This window comes from Sebastes fasciatus, chromosome 14 (genome assembly GCF_043250625.1).
Source record: "Sebastes fasciatus isolate fSebFas1 chromosome 14, fSebFas1.pri, whole genome shotgun sequence".
Taxonomy (NCBI): Eukaryota; Metazoa; Chordata; class Actinopteri; order Perciformes; family Sebastidae; genus Sebastes; species Sebastes fasciatus.
Window position 1 is genome coordinate 24,270,474 of NC_133808.1, and position 19,925 is coordinate 24,290,398.

At 39.8% G+C, this 19,925-nt stretch overlaps 1 protein-coding gene across 6 annotated transcripts in view; it reads right to left on the reverse strand.

Moving 5' to 3' along the window:
- Positions 1-19,925, reverse strand: part of lrp1bb (low density lipoprotein receptor-related protein 1Bb) — a 318,056-nt gene that overhangs the window by 75,118 nt on the left and 223,013 nt on the right. For all 6 annotated transcript variants that reach the window (XR_012597184.1, XM_074659766.1, XM_074659767.1 and 3 more), the window contains 7 exons: positions 15,632-15,821; positions 12,830-13,034; positions 7,633-7,825; positions 4,218-4,343; positions 3,079-3,207; positions 1,724-1,843; positions 941-1,054 (listed from right to left, as the gene is read on the reverse strand). Coding sequence is in view for 5 of the 6 variants with exons in the window: in XM_074659766.1 (XP_074515867.1) it covers positions 941-1,054; positions 1,724-1,843; positions 3,079-3,207; positions 4,218-4,343; positions 7,633-7,825; positions 12,830-13,034; positions 15,632-15,821 (1,077 nt within the window). In the remaining variant the exon portion in view is untranslated. The remainder of the gene's footprint in view (positions 1-940; positions 1,055-1,723; positions 1,844-3,078; positions 3,208-4,217; positions 4,344-7,632; positions 7,826-12,829; positions 13,035-15,631; positions 15,822-19,925) is intronic.

Genomic DNA, 19,925 nt, shown 5'->3' on the forward strand with positions numbered 1-19,925 from the left:
TCCATCTGAGGCCTGTACTATGAAGCGAGTTAAACATACCCAGGGTATCTTCTCGTTATCTGGCTTAACTAACCCTAACAAACACGATCCTGCTAAGTGGTCCTACGACGCTGGTTATCAACTCAGTAAATCAACCCAGGGTTTCTCAATCTGGCTACGAGTGTGTTCACATGCCACTAACTCTAATATTAGACAAATACGTAGAAGTTAAACACATAATCCAACTAACACAGTTGCAGGAAGGACAGCTGTCAAAAGAAAAAATTGCTGATGTGTGAATGCGTAAGGTAAAAGAACACTTATTATTATTAATTTAACCGAATAGCCTACTCAAAAGTCAGATATATTCGTCTAGATGTGGCAGTGATATCATAAAAAGGTTTGAGAATAAAACCGCTGAATAAATTACACTTCATTATGAATATTTGATATTGATGTGGTGTGTATGACTATTTCAGCCTTCTCTCAGCTGCGTCTCACTCTGGCGGTGTGAAACGGACTTCAGAGAAAATAAAAAATAAATATAAAAACATAATTCAAAGAGGTAAGCCCCCACAGCATACAGCCAGCTGTTCTTCCTGCATTTGTCAGTTTAAACTGTGACTTCTTCTTCGTCTTTGTGTATTATTATCATACGATCTGTGCTCTGAGCTCCGATTGGTCAGTAAGCGCTGCTTTTATATGAGTTGATCTCTTATCTGGAACACAACCTGCTCCGGAGCAGGTTAGCTGTTCAGCATAAATTACCATGGCGACCTACCCACGGCAAGAAGTGAACCACCATTGTAGGACTTAAAACCCAGAGTTAACCCTGAAGTTACCTCGCTAACCTCTCATCCTGCTTTGTAGTACAGGCCTCAGATCTGCTACAGGTAGAGGTATGTGTTTACATTCTCATTTTACCGTAACTGCAATACAAGTCACAGGCTAAAGGACTTACTGCAGCTCTTCTCATCCGAGGCGTCGGCACAGTCGATGACCTGGTTACACCAGGCTGAGCTGGGTACACAGCTCCCGTCCTTGCAAGATGACTCTGATGAGCCACACGTGACATCTGGGGGAGAGAATTAGCATTTCAAAAAGAGAACAGAAGCAGCACTCGGAGGCAGTTACAGGTACGGCTGACAACAATAGTTAGAACCTCGTCCTGAGGGTGGTTAAAATTAGCTCCCGGTTGCTAACTGGCAGATAATAACCACATTTTTTAATGGCAATTGAGAACTTTATTGTTGATGTCAAATTAAAAAAGAAGATGCCATGCTGAAGATGACACACTAAAGTGAGATAAACTCCTTCCTGAAATCCCAGACTGCTAAGTTCCAAGGTCCACATTAATTATGAGAACACCTCTGTCTCCGTGTGAGCTCAATCAGTTTGCTATTAAGAGTCGATACACCTCAATATTATCCCACTATAGTCTAATTACAGCAGGGGAATGAGCACAACTGTAATTTGTACTGGATTATCTCACCATCGAGGTCAAAACAAAATCAGTCTGGTCTTATTGAAGGGACACAAAATATTGTCCAGGCTGCCTTTAATGGTGGGGGTTGGGAGTCCCTTTGAATCTGTGCACTCTTTATGATCTTGGGGCTCATTAGACAGTGAAGGCTTAGCACAGCATGTGGCCTAGTGCGCCGTATTAATGCAGGCATTAGTGTCGCTGGATCCTGCCCTCAGAGGCAGGACGGATTGAACTGGAGATCAAACGGCTGTGACTCACTGCTGCAGAAAGCTTCATCAGAGTTATCCCCACAGTCATCGATCCTGTCACAGAAACGACTGTTGGCCACACACCGCTGGTTGTAGCAGGGTCTGAAACCCTTCCGACAGCTCCGGTTGTCTGGAAGATGAAAGAGTGAAATTCAGAAATGTTTTAGAAATGACTAAGTGCTTTTAGAGAGACAAAGTCCCTCCCCTTACGGCGGACCCCATGGGACCTCATTTCGGAAAAAATATGTACAGTAGTCAACGGCGAGAGACGGATTATTTTTTTATCCTGTTTGAATTGAAGCATGAATCACACATTTGATGTTTGTCACAGTTTTGTTGTAAGGTCTGTTGTAACATCAATACGTTTTGTGTGAAACCGCTCAGTGAACTACATCTCTCGTCTCGCACAACATACGTTACTAATACTAGCCAGGTAGCAAACTTAGCTATGTTCCACGTACAGATGTAACATTATCTGACCTTATGTGTTTTATCCAGCGACTCCTCGTCTGAGTTCATCCCAGTACGAAACACACAGGCTTCGTAGCTTCAATGAGAGAGATGTCACTTAGAAGACTTTTGAGTGTGTAGTCTTTTTTAGGGTTGGGCGGATTGATCCGAAAATATGAATACTACCGAAACCTACGTCCCGTTTGGAAGATCGATTCTAGCGTCAATAGGACAGATACAAAAAGATCCGTTTCTCTTTTCTACACCCCTTTTTATTTCATCAAAGAGTAGAACTGCAAACAATGTTCTGTTGTATTGTTTGCTTCTCACTGCTGTTTTGATGTTGTGTGCAAGAAAGAGGAGCATGTTTGGAGCTATTTCACAGCTGTGAATGATGGTTGAAGGTTGTTTGTGCTTTTATTTTTTATATTTGCACTAAAAAAGGTTTTAAAACATTCATTGTTCTCAACAAAAAATGTTTGCACTTTGTTTATTAAAAAAAAAAAAAAATCATGTTTGCACATTTACAATAATAAAAAAAACATATTTTTGTTATTTGCCTTAAAGATGTCCTGTGTTTTAACATGCAGGTAGTTAAAAATGGAAAGCAACATGAAAGTACATAAGCCGCTTTTAATTATAAAAATAATCAATATCAATATCGGCGATTCTGGCCTTGTATTACTTGGTAATGGATCAAAACCAAATTTTGTGGTATCGCCCACCCTTAGTACATATTTTCACAGTCTTATACTTCAACTATTTCCCGAAATAAGGTCCCATGGGGTTCACCGGAAGGGGCGTGACTTCGCCTCTCTATTGTAACAGAAATGTCAATGACAGGCAGCAATCAACAATCAACTCTTTTGTAGAATTTTTGTACAATCAAACTCATTTTTCTGAAAAGTTTCTTACCACAGTACTGCATCTTCTCGTCTGATTTATCTTTGCAGTGGGCCACTCCGTCACAGGTTAGCTGGTAGTTTATGCACTCGCCATTCCCACACTCAAATTCAGTGTGGATGTTGCAGGAGGAATTTTCTGCTGCAGAAGAAGACAATGAGGGTGATGAACTGTGACTGTCAAAATCTCAAATCTCAACTGAGCATATTGAACAAACCTTCTTACATACTGGTGAGCTCAGAGGCAACATTTCACTGCCGACTGTAGTGAACTCCACATCTACTCAAGCAACCCAGTGGTGGGTCCACATTTGTAAATGTCATACAATAACCCCATTACCCTTATACTTCAATTTAAGGGAAATCTGAGATGCCTGGCATATTCTGCTAGTCAGTTAGTAGCTAAGTCTCATTTGATCAAGTACACTGATTTAATGATAAATGTATACATTGTAGTGATTTCAGTCATCAGGTATAAATACCTTTACAGACTTTAACCATTCTCTGTCTGTGCTCTGCTACTTGCAGCTTCACAATCTAAAAATAGGAAACTTCTTCTTGCTCTATTGATGAGCGGAATCGGGGTGTGGTAGAAAAAGCCTGTCGTCCTCTAGCGTGACATCCAGGCTACCATCCAGCTCTTCTGAGTCACTTGCCATGTTTAGTCTGGCCAAACCTCCCTTGTTTGAACAGCTCCTCCCACCTTATGGTCTGTCCTCACATTGCATTTCAACTTCAACCAGCAATCTGTCAAATTAGAAAGCCACACACCAGTGAGATGCTTTTGTCTTGTGACTTTAAGCAGGTACTTTCAACTTTGTTTTCTGCCATGCTGGCACATGACATTATAGCTTTATTTTTCCTGAGCAGCATCGACTGTGACTGCTGGAATCATTACAAACTTACTGGAAGAGACAGCAGCTGTTCATGCTTTCCTGTTTGTGTGCCGTTATGCTCAAAGGAATCAATTCAAAGATAATCAAAGGTTCATGTAAACAGCACAAATAAAAGCTTAACCTGCGTGTGGACAGAAGCCAGGTTAAACTATGCATATAAATGTAGCCATAAAGAGTGTCATTACAATCAATATCTGGTACTGAGAATGTTCCAGCGTTTGTTGTATAATTAAATCCGAAGCTCCTCGTGACTTACACACGCATCTGTTGTCGTCTAACAGGACACGTTCTCCTCGGCAAGAGCAGTTGACCCTCCCGTACGGGGTCAGGAGACAGAGATCGCCGCAGCCTCCGTTCATGTGCCGGCATGGCGACAGCTCACCTTCAATAACAATCAAACAGAATAGATTAAGCGGTGACAGGCAGCAAGAGAAAAGCTCTCCCCTGAGACACACTCTTTCAAATGGCATCAGTCGAAGATGTTCAATCTTCTGCCTTCTTCGTCTACTATATTATTAGTAAGTGATATTCCAAATAAATCTTTAAAAATCCCATGGGAAGTTGACACAGATTTGGATTCTCTGCACTTACGCTTACTAAATAGTTGGTAAATCTAGAAAGGAGCTCCTGCTCTTTGAATCTGAAGGCCTTGACACCAAACCTGATCATTACTGTTAATGGACAAGATAGCTAATATAGATTTTCTCCTGTAAAACTCAATTACAGCGGAGATGGAAACGTCTTCATGTGATGTCCTATGGCATGGCATGACACTGGGCCTCATGCAGCAACATTCTCTTGAATGTCTCCTATAGTTTCTCTTAATTTTCTGTTAAGAGAAAAAAAAATAAGAGAAGTCAACTCCAGATGCACCAGATGTTCTTCACCATCCAAATCTGCATGGCTAATTGTTTATTATTAGCATAGGTAATGCCCCCTAAACACTATATAAGGGCAGGTGTTAGCATAGGCAACAACCCCTTAACACTATAGGGCAGGTGTTAGCAAAGATAATACCCCCAAAACACTATATATCGAAAGGTGTTAGCATAAGTAATGCCCCCTAAACACTATATAACAGCAGGTATTAGCACAGGTAACGCCCCTTAAACACTGTAGGGCTGGTATTAGCATAGGTAACGCCCCCTCAACACTATAGTGCAGGTGTTAGCATAGGTAACACCCCCAAACACTATATAGGAGCAGGGAAATTTGTCCTTATATTGCTTCCTGCATGACGCCCAATGTTTGTATTCACAGATACCAACAGGACTAAGAAATACACCACTAAACCAAAAATAGGCAGATATATTATTATTATTCAATAACACATTTCTACAGATGTTTATTATTATTATTATTTTTAAGCATGGGGTTGATTTAAGTGTGAAATGCTGCACCTGTAGTTTGTTTTCATTTGAAGGCTCAGCTATGGTCAACATATAAATAAAAGAGGCTGTTCTGTTGTTAAAGGCTACCACTATCCTCACTGACAGGTAACAAATGTATTACAATGCTGCATATGTGGTCTTTCTCTGCCTGGGGTGCTATGTGAAGAAGATGTGTGTAGCTCTGTGGGAATCATGTTTTTCACTAAATCACATGACATAACCCCTGAAAAAAAAGATGTGAGTTCTTGTCTAGTCCTGAGAAACAAAATGTAGAAAAGTAGCTTAGCAACAAGAGATGTAGTATTAGTGTTCAGAGACAAACGTGCGCTCCGGAGACCCTCGGTTATTACCTGCCCTCCAGCCATGAGTATTTTATTCATGAGAGAAAAAAGCGTTCTGCAGCTCAGGTAAACCATCTGTATGATTATTTAGATTCAGGATATTCATGACAAGGAAAATGCAATAAGAGGTTAACAATGTAAAGACGGGAAGAGGATAAACTGATTAGCAGATCAACCAGTGTTGGTCACTGCACATTATGCTGTAGACGTGCAGCTGTGCCCGTGCAGGTCACAGGATATGATTACTTCCCATGACGAGATAAACGAGGAACAGCGTGGCTTTCGGCATCCGAGTCCAACCGGTGGGACCCGCTTAAACCCACTTCCCTTTGTCCTACTTGGAAATATAACTTTATACGACACTTAAGAGACTCCCTTTACAACGTAGGCTACTTTTTTTATTAATTACCTCTGAAACTTAAGTTTCTAGCCATTCTAAATAAGACCACCTTCATTTATCATAGCCGCTGTTTTTAACATAAATATGAGAAGCCTTTTAAAATATTTTGCTTTTAGTTAGTTGAGCCTGTTTGATATACCAGTCCCATATTATCCGCCAATATTCGGCAGAATATTTTACTGTTATAATATGTACCTTGACTCATCTTTCGGGAGCTACGTGGTGTGTGGATCTATCTGTTTTAATTCTGCTATATATTTCTTTAATCCACCACCCATCCTATCGATCACTGGATGTGCGTGTCTTTCTTATCATTTATTTTTCATCTTGACTTGGGGTTTAACAAGAAAGTTTTTTGTTGAACTGTATAAAGATAATATAAGTATTCTGCCTCAATGTATGTATATCCTTGTCACAAATTATTAAAAAAAAAACTTCACAAAATGCTTTTGATAGGCTACCTATGGAAATATCTACTCTGTTGTACTTTTTGTTTATATGATAATAATAAAATATGTTTTTATATTGTAATATTATCAAGTTGCTACTGCCTAATATTACTGTTGACTTGTGTGGTGGAGCTGTACTGGGGTGTGTGGTATTTGTTTTGCTAATCAGCACTGGATGATTTAAAGCACACTTGACCAGCCAAGCCGAACCTGCCAAAATAAAAACTGAATAAATAAATATGCAATTAAATGTACCAAAAATTATATGAAAAATAAATGTAGACATTAATTAATTGATTGATTGAAAATGTGAAATAATTTGATATTTCTGTTTTAATTTGCTTTTTTTTATTTACCTTTGTATTAATTCCATTATCTATATACTCTTCTATTTTTTATTTTATTAATTTATTAATGGCTTAATAATTTTATTTTTTTTAATTAAAAGTTAGTGACAAGGCAATGCCTGTCAAAAATGGAATATCAGTTGATATATTGTTCTCAGATTTCATTATTTTAATTTAGATTGTATTGTTTATTAGACAGGAACATAATACATTTATTGCACCAGATAAAATAAAAGCTCATTTCCATCTGTAGCCCCTGAATCAAGGCCACCAGAGATAGGCAGGTTGATGAAGTAAAAGATAATAGTCAGTTGTGGTGAATTAAAACACTTACATAACACTTTGAAAAATGTTGATATTGGTATTGGCCTCAAATAGCCTGGATTGTTCTGGCTTTATTACTTCCCCAAATGAAAAAAAGCCTAGCCAGTGGGGGAGGAAACTGTATGCATGCCTCAATAAACAAACCAAAACACAAGTGCATGCAAACTGTCGGTGTGGCACAGACACGCTCTAATATTCTCACTTTGCTAAAGTAAAAAGTACATACAGCAACATATTTATTTTGGTCTAAGCTACACTAACATAATGAATATGCACATGTGTACAGTAAACTCCTGCCCAAAAGCACACATCATCACCCAGGCACCTGCACACACACGCAATACACAAATATTTGCAGACACCACACCGCATCCAACGGTCATTAAATGGAGCTCATCTCCAGGTGTTTAAATACTCACAGTTGTTTGTGTCCCTGGCCACGGCTATAATTCCCATTGGTTGATGAGGTATGTCTGCTCGAAGCACCTTTGTGTCGCCGCCCGTGAACTTGTTTGATCGCAGCACAGACCTGCGGGCCCAGTCGGACCAGTAGATGAAATCTGCATAGATGGCGAGCCCGTAGAAGTTTCCAGGTCCGGATTTAACTATGACCTAAAAATTAAAGAGCAAAGCACTCATGTTAGGACTTGGTCCCATTATGCTTTTCAGATTTAAGTCTGTCAAATGCCACTCTGGTACTAGCACATTTACAGTATATGCAGGGTTCAACATTAATGTTTTTTGCCAAGTCGGGCAAGTGGGTCAGAAACCTACTTGGTCACTTTTAACTTGTCCCTATACAATTTGTTTTATTTATTATTAGTTATCAAACAACAACAAATACCAAAGTAAATTGGCATGTTTAATCTTTATTTAAATACATTCATCTGGAGTTTCGCCCCCAAAAATACAGCCTGAGGGCCAGAACCGGCCCGCAAAGGGTCCGATCCGGCTCACTGGATGACTTTGCGAAGTGTAAAAAGTAATTTATTCCAATTTTTCAATAAAATGCGCTTCTATTCTTATTAGTCCACTGGGGGTTGCGGTGTCCTAATAAGAGTATCATGATCTGTTGGATAGGCTATTACAGATCCCACGTGCTTATGTACAGGCTACGTGACACAACACCGTCAAGCTACTGCTCATGCGGGAGCCGCCGGTGGAAAACATCTTAGTCAAAAAGGAGAGAAGTGGACTCAGTGTCGGGTTTTCCAAGATAAATGGACCAGTTTCTATTTCTTCACAGCGGTAAATGGGAAGCCAATATGCTGGGTGTGTTCGTAACACCTTTCAATCCTCAAGGATTATAATATTTGGCACCACCATCAGAGTCATCATGGGCGAAAAATACAAGAACTTGGAAGGACAACTGAGAACAGAGAAGATCAGAGAGACACTCTCAGTCTGCTCATCATCTGTTTTGTAAATGGATTATTTTCAGAATGGACTTCTTTACACTAAAAGAAAGGGAAACATTCGGAGGTGTTGTTATTTATAGGTTATTATGTAATGGCTTTACTGGTCCGGCCCACAAACTAAAATGAGATTGACACCCGTGCTCCAACGCCACCAACTAAACTTCTGATTGAAATGCTTGAGTGTGCTTCAGCTCATAAACTTTGTCTTTACCCGCCGCCATTTTCTCACAATGAGAAGGAAGTGAGCTGGCTGCCTCCTTAGCTACTTACATCATCAGCTCCGAAGAAAAAACAATGAGTTTAATTATTTTTTCCCCACTTGCCTGATCCTGCAAATGATTTGTTAGATTCACTAGACCAACGTGGCATTTTTACTTGCCCCGGGCAAGCAGGTAATCCTCCCTGCTGAGCCCTGATAGGTGAATGAATCTATGTGCCAGATCAGATGATACGGCGATAACAGGGCAACTCATATATTTCACACAGACAATATTTGCACTTCCATCTACAAACCAATAACTCTTTTCAAGATCTGGCTGGAGAAAGCATCGACAGAAATTTGAGTGCATCCCTAGGAATAAATGTGGACGATAATGTTTCAACTCATTAATCAACACATCACCCCTACCGCCCACATGACTGCTTAACCCAGATGTTGGGGGGAGTAAATGACAGTGTCATTGGCAGGGAGGCAGGAATCCATCAGATGCCTCCTTGTGGGACTCTCCAGGCTTGTGTGGGGGGTGTGATGGGGGGGGGATCAGGGCCTCCAGCAGCTCTGTAGTCTCAGCCATTAGTGGGACAGGCTTGTAAGCAGCATCACATTAGCCCTGTGCCATACTGGGATTAATAGGACAGGTGTTGATTAAAGGAGCCCAGCGTGTGGAAGCAACAACTGGCCATCAGGCGAGTGAGAGACAGAAACAGAGGCAGAGAGAGAAAGAGAGGGGAAAGATACGACGCCAGATGGGGGGCGGATGGAACATATTGATGGGAAATTAGATTTGGGAGACATTAAGTTTACAGCCAGAAACATATTACTTTTGTGCTGAAGTCGTGTTTTGGATAAATGTGAACATAATTCACACATTCTTATCACTCTTTCACTATTCAACAACATTAAAGTGAGATATAAGGTCCCTTATTTAGACAGCTATATCTAACTTTCTGATATATATGAATTTTCTACCCTTTTCTACTAGTTTTTTGATATCCATCTCATCATATGTTTATACCCTTGTATACTATATATTTTCTTATATATATATTTATGCATTTTCTACCTTTTTCTACTATCTGTTTTTTATATGTTCCTTATCTACTATATTTATGGAACCTTCTGGATTTTTTTATGTTAGGTTACTTGTGGAAATATTTACTCTCTACTTTTGACATTTTTTTGCATTTCATAATATAATTTCTTTATATTGTAATATTTGTATCAAGTTGCTACTGCCTATTATTATTGTTGACTTGTGTAATAGAGCTGTAGTGGCATGAATGGTATTTTTTTGCTAATATGCACTGGGTGATTTAAGGCACACCTGTATGAAGGATGGAACCTGACAAAATACAAACTGAATAAATAACTTGATAAATAAATATGTCATTAAATGTACCAAATTTCACATTAAAAATAAATGTAGGCATTCATTAATTGATAAAAAGTCACATAAATTGATATTTCTGTTTTAATTTGCTTCTTTTGTATTTATCTTTGTATTAATTCCCCTATCCATCTACTCTTCTATTTTTTTTTTAATAATTTTATCAATTCAATAATGCCTACATTTATTTCTGGTACATTTAATTTCATATTTATTTATTTATCAAGTCATTTATTTATTTATTTATTATTTTTTGGCAGGTTCTGTCCTCCATACACCTGATTGCAATCAAGCCTAAAGCGATTCTGATGAAGCAACACTCGAAATGCGTAGTTCGCTCTTTCTTTGTTTTTAATGTAATTTGTCATTAAAATAGTGTTAATTTTATGTCAGTACCCTGGTGTGTGCTTGCATTTCTTTTGATTTCATCTGGTTTACTATGGTTTCCCCCGCACCAGCTGCACCCAAGAGAGAAGCATTACTAGAGAGAATAGAAGCACCGCTGTGCACAAGGTATCTTCAGTCTTTTGTTAAAATAAGGTACTTCAATTGCCATGTCGACTATGTCCAAACCAATGACCTCAATGAGCCTCACTTTTACATGGAAACATGCCCAGAGAGCACACTGCTGACACAGAAACTCACACGACACTAATCATTCCCAGACAGTTCTCAATTTACATTCAATCTATTCACGATGAAAAGAGCATCTTTTCCCCGCTAAACATGCTGACATCTTCCCTTATCATGCACTCTGCTGCCCTTTGTGAAGCGCTGCCTTCATTAACAACATGGGTCTCCACTCTCACAATGGCACAGGGGAGTGAGCCCTGCCACAGCTCTTGTTCTTCTCTGCCGTCAACCACGCAGTCAGCATGTAATGGCACTGCTGCAGAGAAGAAGAGTAGCTGGGCCATTCAAGGGTACATTCATGGGACTCAATACGAAATTGGTGTTCTATAACGTGTTTTATTGTCTCTATTCTAGGGCCATTTTTTAATACCAAAATGAAATGTTGCAGTCTTTTGCAATTTTGCAAAATCTGAAAAAGTGGAAAAGGAGCCTTGAAGTGATAGTCTGGGTGTTTAGAAGTGGGGTTGTTTGAGGTACCTATCCATAGTCAGTGTATTACCTACTGTAGATGACAATCGCCCCAGTTTGCCAATTTGCTTCTGTGTGATAACTGGATAACTATGGATAGGTATCTCATATAACACCACTTCAAAACACCCAAACTATCCCTTTAAGCTTCTGTCTCCACACTAATCTTCTTGTGTACAATGGATGGCTTGTTTTAAGATTTTCACAACCGCAGTTTGGGTAAGTGCTGAAGTTGACAATCAGCTACCTCTGTTTAATTTACACATTTTAATTGGAATGGTGAATTTGCACCCAGAGCGGCCTCACTGCAAAGCCTTCATTAGCGGGACTACACTGCAGCGAGGGCGGGTGGGGACCCAAAGGTGAGGACTCTGAGCCTTGTGACCCAGCTCAGCAAGCATATGGGTGACTAATTGAGATGGGCCGAGGTGCGGAGCTGCTGAGGTCATGTCAAGCAAAAACTGAAATCCTCAACAAAAAAGGCCATTTGGTACTGTGATCTTATATATATACATTTATATATATAATCTTTTATATATCCAGCTGGGATTTTATTCATTATGCATGCAATTTCATGGACAAAATGAGAACTCCCCTCACTGAGCTTCTTTACTTTAGCAGAGAAATGACTTCCGTGATTAAGGAAACCATCTGTCCCCTCAGAGCTGAAATATCAGAAAGAACATCAAGAGGTATTTCAGATCCTATCCGCTGTATAGAGAATCATGTTTCAGGAGCTCAATAGGGATGGGAGATTAAATGGAAGACATTTCATTTCAGAAGAAAAGGGCAGATCAATCTGACATCCTTGTTTCTCTTATATTTTGGAATGAAACATCTCCATCACTTTGAGAGAAATGTGGAAAATATATTCTAAATAGTGAGTCACTGGGTAATTTTCATTAAAATAGACCGTAGGACACCGTGATTGACCAATCAGAATCGAGTATTCAACAAAGTTGTGTAATAACCAGAATTACCGCACGGTTGTATGCCGTCATCAAATGTCATCACTTCATAATTTTTTTATCCTGTTAAGACATCTGTGTGAAATTGTCATAATTAGCATGTAAATTCTTGAGTTATGGCCTAAAACGTGTTTTGTGAGGTTTCAGTGACCTTTCACCACTAAATTCTAATCAGTTCATCCTTCACTCCAAGTAGATGTCTGTGCCAAATTTGAAGAAATTCCCTCAAGGTGCTACTGAGATATGGCTTTCACGAGAATGTGATGGACATAAGGTCACAGTGAACTTGACCTTTGACAACCAAAATCGAATCAATCCAAGTGGAGGTTTGTGCCAAATTTGAAGAATCTCACTCAAGGTATTCCTGAACAAGAATGGGATGGACGTGAGGTCATAGAAAAAATGTGGAATCGATTACAACGTTGATAATGACAAAAATTAAAAATATGGTTTTGAAAAAATAAGAAGCTAATATTTTTATAGAGGGAAATAATCTATTGTGGGCATTATGTTCATACTCACATATCTACTGGATCCATCGTAGTCGCATCTCTCAATTTTGCCGAGGCTTCCGTCTGAAAAGTAGAGCTTCTCTGCTTTGTGATCAATCGTCAGTCCATTGGGCGTCAGAATGTCAGAACCGATGATGATCCTCATGTTCTTGCCTGCTAAGGTGGATCTCATGATGCTGGGTCTCTGCTCATTCCAGTTGGTCCAAAACATCAGGCTAACATGAGAGAAGACAAAAAAAACAAACATGTAATTACTAGTGAGCAGAGTAGTCTTTTCTTCTTCCGAGCAAGTGGCTTCATCTTAATGTTTAGATGTCATCAGAAACTTCCTCCCTCCCCAAAATAACTTCACCTTCTATGAATTCATCCCACCTGAGCAATAACTACAAAACAAATATGTGTAGTCTGAAATTAAATCAGGGAACTGCTATACCAACATGTCAACCAGGGAACACTCTACCAGACCGGAATAACAAACCCTAATGAACAGGAAAATGTTTCTCCCCTGAATAAACTTGCTGGAGGTTTATGCAGTCGTGTCAGTCAGTTATCAACATGTTGCCAAGACCTCCATGGCCCGTCATCGGCTTCCCTTTTTTGCCCTGAAGGAGCTCATCACCGATAAAGTGGAGCTCGGTTTCAATTTGATAAAACGGATTAGCATCACACATTGTGAGATAGAGGTCATTTATTCATATTCCCTTCTGTGAAGACTTCTAAGAATATGAAAAATATAGATAATAGCAATGGAGTAAATAAATGAAAGATGTATATCTTAGTCTTTATGGGTTTGCAAGATGGATGGTGCACGTTTGAAATCCACAGCTATGCAGATAAACCAGAGAAAACCGAAGTGGATATGTTTCAAATTGTAAAAAAATCATTTTTCAATTCCTGGGCTCTCATTTCATACTATGATGAAGTCATGGAAGTCCACTCTAGTGCGATAATAAGGTTTCTGGTCAGAAGTCACAACCAGGGACGGCTAATTAATCGCTTGAGTTTGAAGTCTAATTATCAGACAGTGCTGCTGGACTGGGATGGATATAGTGCCAAATTGCCAACCAAGGATATAGTCTGAGGTCAAGAAAATTAATTTAGTTAGTACAACAGGAGGAGCGGAGCAAGATACTACTCACTCTTTATAGACTGCTCACAGACACATTCTTATATTCATGAATATGCAAGTGTTAAATCTGAACTAGATGTGACAGGAAGACTAAGGTGTTATTATTTTGAACAACAGAAAACACCTTTTCCGAGAGATATTTCTTTTTTAACTGGCACACAAATGAAACTGTTAAATCAGGTATTAAAAAAGCTGCTCAGAACAGATGAAAACACCTACACCTGAGGTGTAAAAATGTGAACCAAAACACAATCTATAATGCTACAAATCCTTGGCATTGAACTTGAACTTCCAATTCAAATTATGTCTCATTTTGTGGATTGTCTCGTATTTCTACCAGCAAAAACATATAACAAAAAGAACATTAGAATATTTCTAAGACGCTATAATCACATTTACAGTGAATACTATACATAGGGGCTTTGAAAATGTTTTTTTTTCTAGTTTAAACCCCGGCAGCAACCTTCTGTATTAAGTGTAATTTATTTAAATGCTTTCAAGGTAATTCTAAGAGCAATGCATTGCAGTAGTCAAACCTACTTGGCCACATCCTTCAGAACAACAACATTGCTTATCAGAGTTATGCTGACGATACTCAAATGTACTTCGCTCTCTTGTCAAATGACTATTACATAGAGATATTATGAAATTGCATTGTGCAAATAAACGACTGGATGTCTCAAAATTTCTTACAATTCAACAAAGAAAAAAATTAAATAATTATATTTGGCAGCAAAGAAGAGAGGCTCACAAAAAGAACTAAAAACAAAAGAGCAGGTTAAGAACCTGCGTGTTTTAATTGACTCCGACCTGAGTTTTCAAGTCATGCAAGAACAACAACAAAATCAGCATAAAAACAAAGCCAAAATCAGGGACCTTATGGCAAAACAGTATTTGGAAAAACTGATTTGTGCTTTTACCTCCAGCAAAATTGATTATTGCAATGAACTTCTGACAGGACTTCCTAAAAAGATCATCAGACACCTACAACTTATTCAAAACTCACATCACCCCAGCACTGGTTGCCAGTAAGCCACCGAATTGATTTTAAAGTATCACAGGTCTATAAATCTCTCCATGGAGTTGGCCCAAAACACATAACTGACATGCTCGAGCAACACAACCCTGTGAGATCTCTTAGATGACTGGGGAGTGGACTGTTAGTGGTACCCCGAACAAAATCCAAACAAGGAGAAGCGGCTTTTAGTAATAATGCATTGATGCATAATTACTGACTTACCAACTGACTTGATTTGTTCTTACTCTACTTTGTACAGTTTTACATTCTCTGTACAGCACCTGAAACCTACCTCTGTGTATGAAACATGCTTTATAAATTAATAATAAATTGCCTTACCTTGCGTATCTTAGGGAGAAAGAAAGGCCTGACTTTTGTAATGTTCTTTAAATGACCGAATGCTGTTATGTTATGTCTTCTGGACCGTTAAATAGAACCACAGCTTTTTCCTGATTCAACTTGACACTAAATAGGGCTAAGATAATGAAAATCGCAAGCTATATAGAATATGGTGTCATCAGCATAGAGAAGAAAAGCAATATTGTGCTTGAGGATGGTGATCCCTAGTGGTAATATATAATAAAAAGTAGCATATAAATAAAAATGTGAGAGAGAGTATCAAAGGGTGGAAAGAGAGAGTTTAGAGACTTAGAAGAGCTACTGACTTTTGACACTCATCCAGGGCCAGGACATGTGGATGATCTTCCTCCGAGAGAGTGACCACGGCCTGCCGGCTGAAAGCACCGACTCGTTCCTGGTCCACAGTTTGTCTGGTGATGGTGGAGGTAGTTGAGCTGGTCCAGTACAAGGTGTCCCAGGCCCGGTGGTAGGCCAGGCCCTCCACTGAGCCCACATCTAAAAGAACAGACACATAAGACCTCTGTTCATGATCCAACCAAGTGAATTAATTCAGACACACACAGAAAACACAAGCCAGCCTGAAGGACACTCATGTTTAAAGCTGCATTTGGCAAGATCTAAATGTGGAAAATACATCTGTCTTATCGGTCTACATCACAAGTTATAGCTGCAACAAAGTGTATTGCATCCTTTGTAAGTAAAAAATATTCTCATGCAGAGTAAGAGACCAACTGATTCTTGATAGTAAATCCAATACTATGTAGGCCATAGGGAGCACGTATTGATATCATGTTGTGTGGCCTTTGGGTAATGAAATCAACGAAAATTAAATCATTTAAGTTATGTGCCACTGCCATCTGGGGCCACTAAACTGCAAAGTTGCCTAGTGCAGCTTTAGGTAAAAATATTGACTTTGCTTGTAACAGATGGCAGGCTCCGATTGTGTTAGAATTGGGATTATGTTTCCTTGGTGATTGACAGGGAAATGACTTCATGCCTCACTACACCGGACAGACAGCTATTTGTTGATGCAACAGTCACTCAGCAACAGAATATGTTTTCATTGTGAACCAATTTCCTAAACAGAGAATATGAAACGGTCTTTGCAGCCTCCCGGGTCGTTGCAGGAATGTGACTGACAGGGAGGGGACCTCCAGAGAGAGAGAGAGACAGTGATCACAAACAGAAATTATTAACTCTATATTTTGTTTTTTGTGGCAATGGTTTCATAAACGACCTATTGAATATGACCGTCACTGTTTCAATATTGCACAAGCGTCAATCTTAATAAGTAAGGTCAGAATAACTGCAATAATACGGTGTCGCTGAGTTGTCATGTACATTATTGTGACTACTGCTCCCCATGGACCGCTGTAGGATATTAAGCCTCTGACTTGTTAAAAAAACACACACTCACAACAGTACATACTACAGCTGCAAAGCAAATGTTGACAACCTGCAAGAAGCATTAGAAAATGCCAATCAAGTAAACACAACAACAACAAAAAAGTCCCTCTGAGTGCAATAGAAAGTTAAAAAAAATCCTCTAAAGATCAGATAAAGGACGCTTATAATTTCCCTGGAAAGAGGAAATTTAATTCTTAATTATCTGTCTTAACCCTGATACAGCCCATTTATTAAAATCCAATAAAGCCATGCCTGACAAAGTCACTGGCCCCCAAGATCAGATATAACATTTTGTCAGCCAGAGAGGAAAGCGGGTTTGTTCGGGCTTTGGAACGATTACCTGCATGAATCAGGTTCTCTGTGAAGGTTTGTTCATGTGTAACTTTTCTGTGTACTTTTTATCGTTCTTTGACAAAACCAGATATCATCCTTGCTAAGTGAAACACGCATAGAAAGGCCAGAGGAGTACCTTCTTCTCTCTTCTCGACTCAATGAGAGCAACAATATTGATAAGAAGTAGGGCTGTTAATCGATTAAAATATTTAATTACGATTAATTGCAGGATTGTTCGTAGTTAATCGCGATGAATCGCAAATTAATCACACATTTATTATCTGTTCAAAATGTACCTTAAAGGGAGATTTTTTAAGTATTTAATACTCTTATCAACATGGGATTTGGCAAATATGCTTGCTTCATGCAAATGTATGTATATATTTATTATTGTAAATCATTTAACAACACAAAACAATGACAAATATTGTCCAGAAACCCTCAAGCCCAACAGGCAACAACAGCTGTCAGTGTGTCAGTGTGCTGACTTGACTATGACTTGCCACAAACTGCATGTGATTATCATAAAGTGTGCATGTCTGGAAAGGGGAGACTCGTGGGTACCCATAGAACCCATTTTCATTCACATATCTTGAGTTCAGAGGTCAAGGGACCCCTTTGAAAATGGCCATGCCAGTTTTTCCTCGCCAAAATTTTGCACAAGTTTGGAGCGTAATTTAACCTCCTTCTCGTCAAGCTAGTATGACATGGTTGGTACCAATGGATTCCTTAGGTTTTTCTAGTCTCATATGATGCCATCTTCACTTTAGCTTCAAAACTGAGCCCGCTACAATCTCCGAAAGATCAATTGCATTAATGTGGTAAAGAATTTAGTGACGTTAAAACAAATTTGCGTTAATGCGTTATCATTGCGTTAACTTTGACAGCCCTAATAATAAGACAATTCACTTGAATAAATGTAACAATGCCTTAGTATTTTTTACATAATGCGTTTCCACCAGTTGGCAAACACCTTGGGTCTGGTTTCATCGTTTTAGAAATCCTTGATGTTTCGCACACAATTTAAAATACAGCCCCTAATTTGCCCTAATGGGGAACATGTGGCCGATGCAAGACAATTTGGCTGCATCCCCTTATCTAAAACTCATAAACTGTACTCTAGAATACTGAGGACACTACCTGAGTCAGCCGATCACTAATTAATAGTTTGCAATAAAAGGCGTCTGGCAGCTTGGAGTTTCTCACAAATTGTTGGCGGGGCGAGGGAGTAATTAATGGGGGACATGGAGTTTAATTAGGGAAATATGGATGATTAACATCTTCACCTTCCCTCAATGACGTGATGCAGGCAGAAACTTTTAGAGGAAAATAGAAAAGAGTCTTGCTTTTACATACAGTGCGGGGTTAAAAGCTGCATAGAGGGGGTGGTTTCATCAAAAGGAGTACGGACCAGATGGACGTGCTGCTTTCACTCAACACCAAATAAGCTAATTAGAAACAAGGAAGGTCACCGTATCGGAACACTGTTGTACGCAATTTTAACTGCATACAAACAATGTGTTGCCCTTTGCTAACTACACGGGCATGCGATATTATAGATTCAAACATTTAAATTGTACTCAAATTAATTCTTTGCACCACTTTGATTTTGCATTTCGCACGCGTGAAGTGTGAAGGACACTTACAAATCCCGGCAGAGGGTTCTTGTTAACGCTTGTTAATTTCTAGAAGATAAATAAATAAGCAGACAGCTCCCTCAGCAGGGGTGTGGGAGATGGGTCGGGGGGGATGCGTGGGGTGGGAACACACTGCCAATCTCCCAGTGTGAGGAGGGGGTGGGAAGGTGCTGAGCTCTGCTCCCAGTAGAAACTTCACAGACTGGCAGCGGGTGCTAGCCGAGCAGAACAGAGGGTTTTGCTGTTCATCTGACTCCAGTCATGCTTATCAACACAGGACTGACTGGGATTTAGTGAAGGAATAGAGAAGGATTGGTTCCATCATTCAATCTGTGACAGTCAGTAAGCAGAAGCCTTTCAAACACAGGTATTATACCCTTCTGATTTAGTAATAAATGGTCTTTTCAGAAGAGTACCGGCAGTACAAAATGGAGGAGTGGAGGAGGAAATGTGAATGTCGAGATAAATGCTATTAATGCTATGCTACCTACATACATTATATTAATGCTACCTGAATATTGTGTTCTATACAAGGTTGTCCCTTATGATTAAAACTGAAATAAATACAACATCATATCCACACCACTGATGTAAGGAGAGCAGCACATCACAACAGCAGCAGTGCAACTGTGCACTACAGAAGCATGTTGACAGCGCTCACATTCCTATACACAATCAATGCAGTTACACATAGGTCGAAAGAAAACAGACTTTAAGTGTAAAAATGTGCTTCTGGTAGCAGTTACGTGCTTTAAGTTAATACAAGGAACTGAATTTGTGTTGATTTTGGCGGCCCCTGTGGACATGACCACCACTGCTTCGTGTCGTAAAGATCTGCAGCTGCCAGACTCCCTTTAAAAAAACTCTTATTTTACTGCAGCATGGTCTGACAGTCTGCCCCACTTAGTCCTGATCCTGGTTCTCCCGTGCCTCCCTTCTCTCCAGCGGGTCCAGCAATACGGCCTGGGCCTCCAGCAGTGCGGTGTTGGTGTTGACTCCCAGGAAGCGGGCAGTGAGCTCCAGCTCCTGCAGCAGCAGACGACCCACTGCTAACGGGCGTGGAGCTGTCCGCCTCCCGCTGGAGCTCCGACTGCAGGTCGAGGGGGCAGCTAAGCCGGATCCGGGTCTGTCTACGGCGGGCTGGTCATTGCTGGAGGCCCCGCTGGAGATTCTGGTGAACCTGCATGCCTTAAATCATTTTGTCTGTTCCCGCGGGGAATCT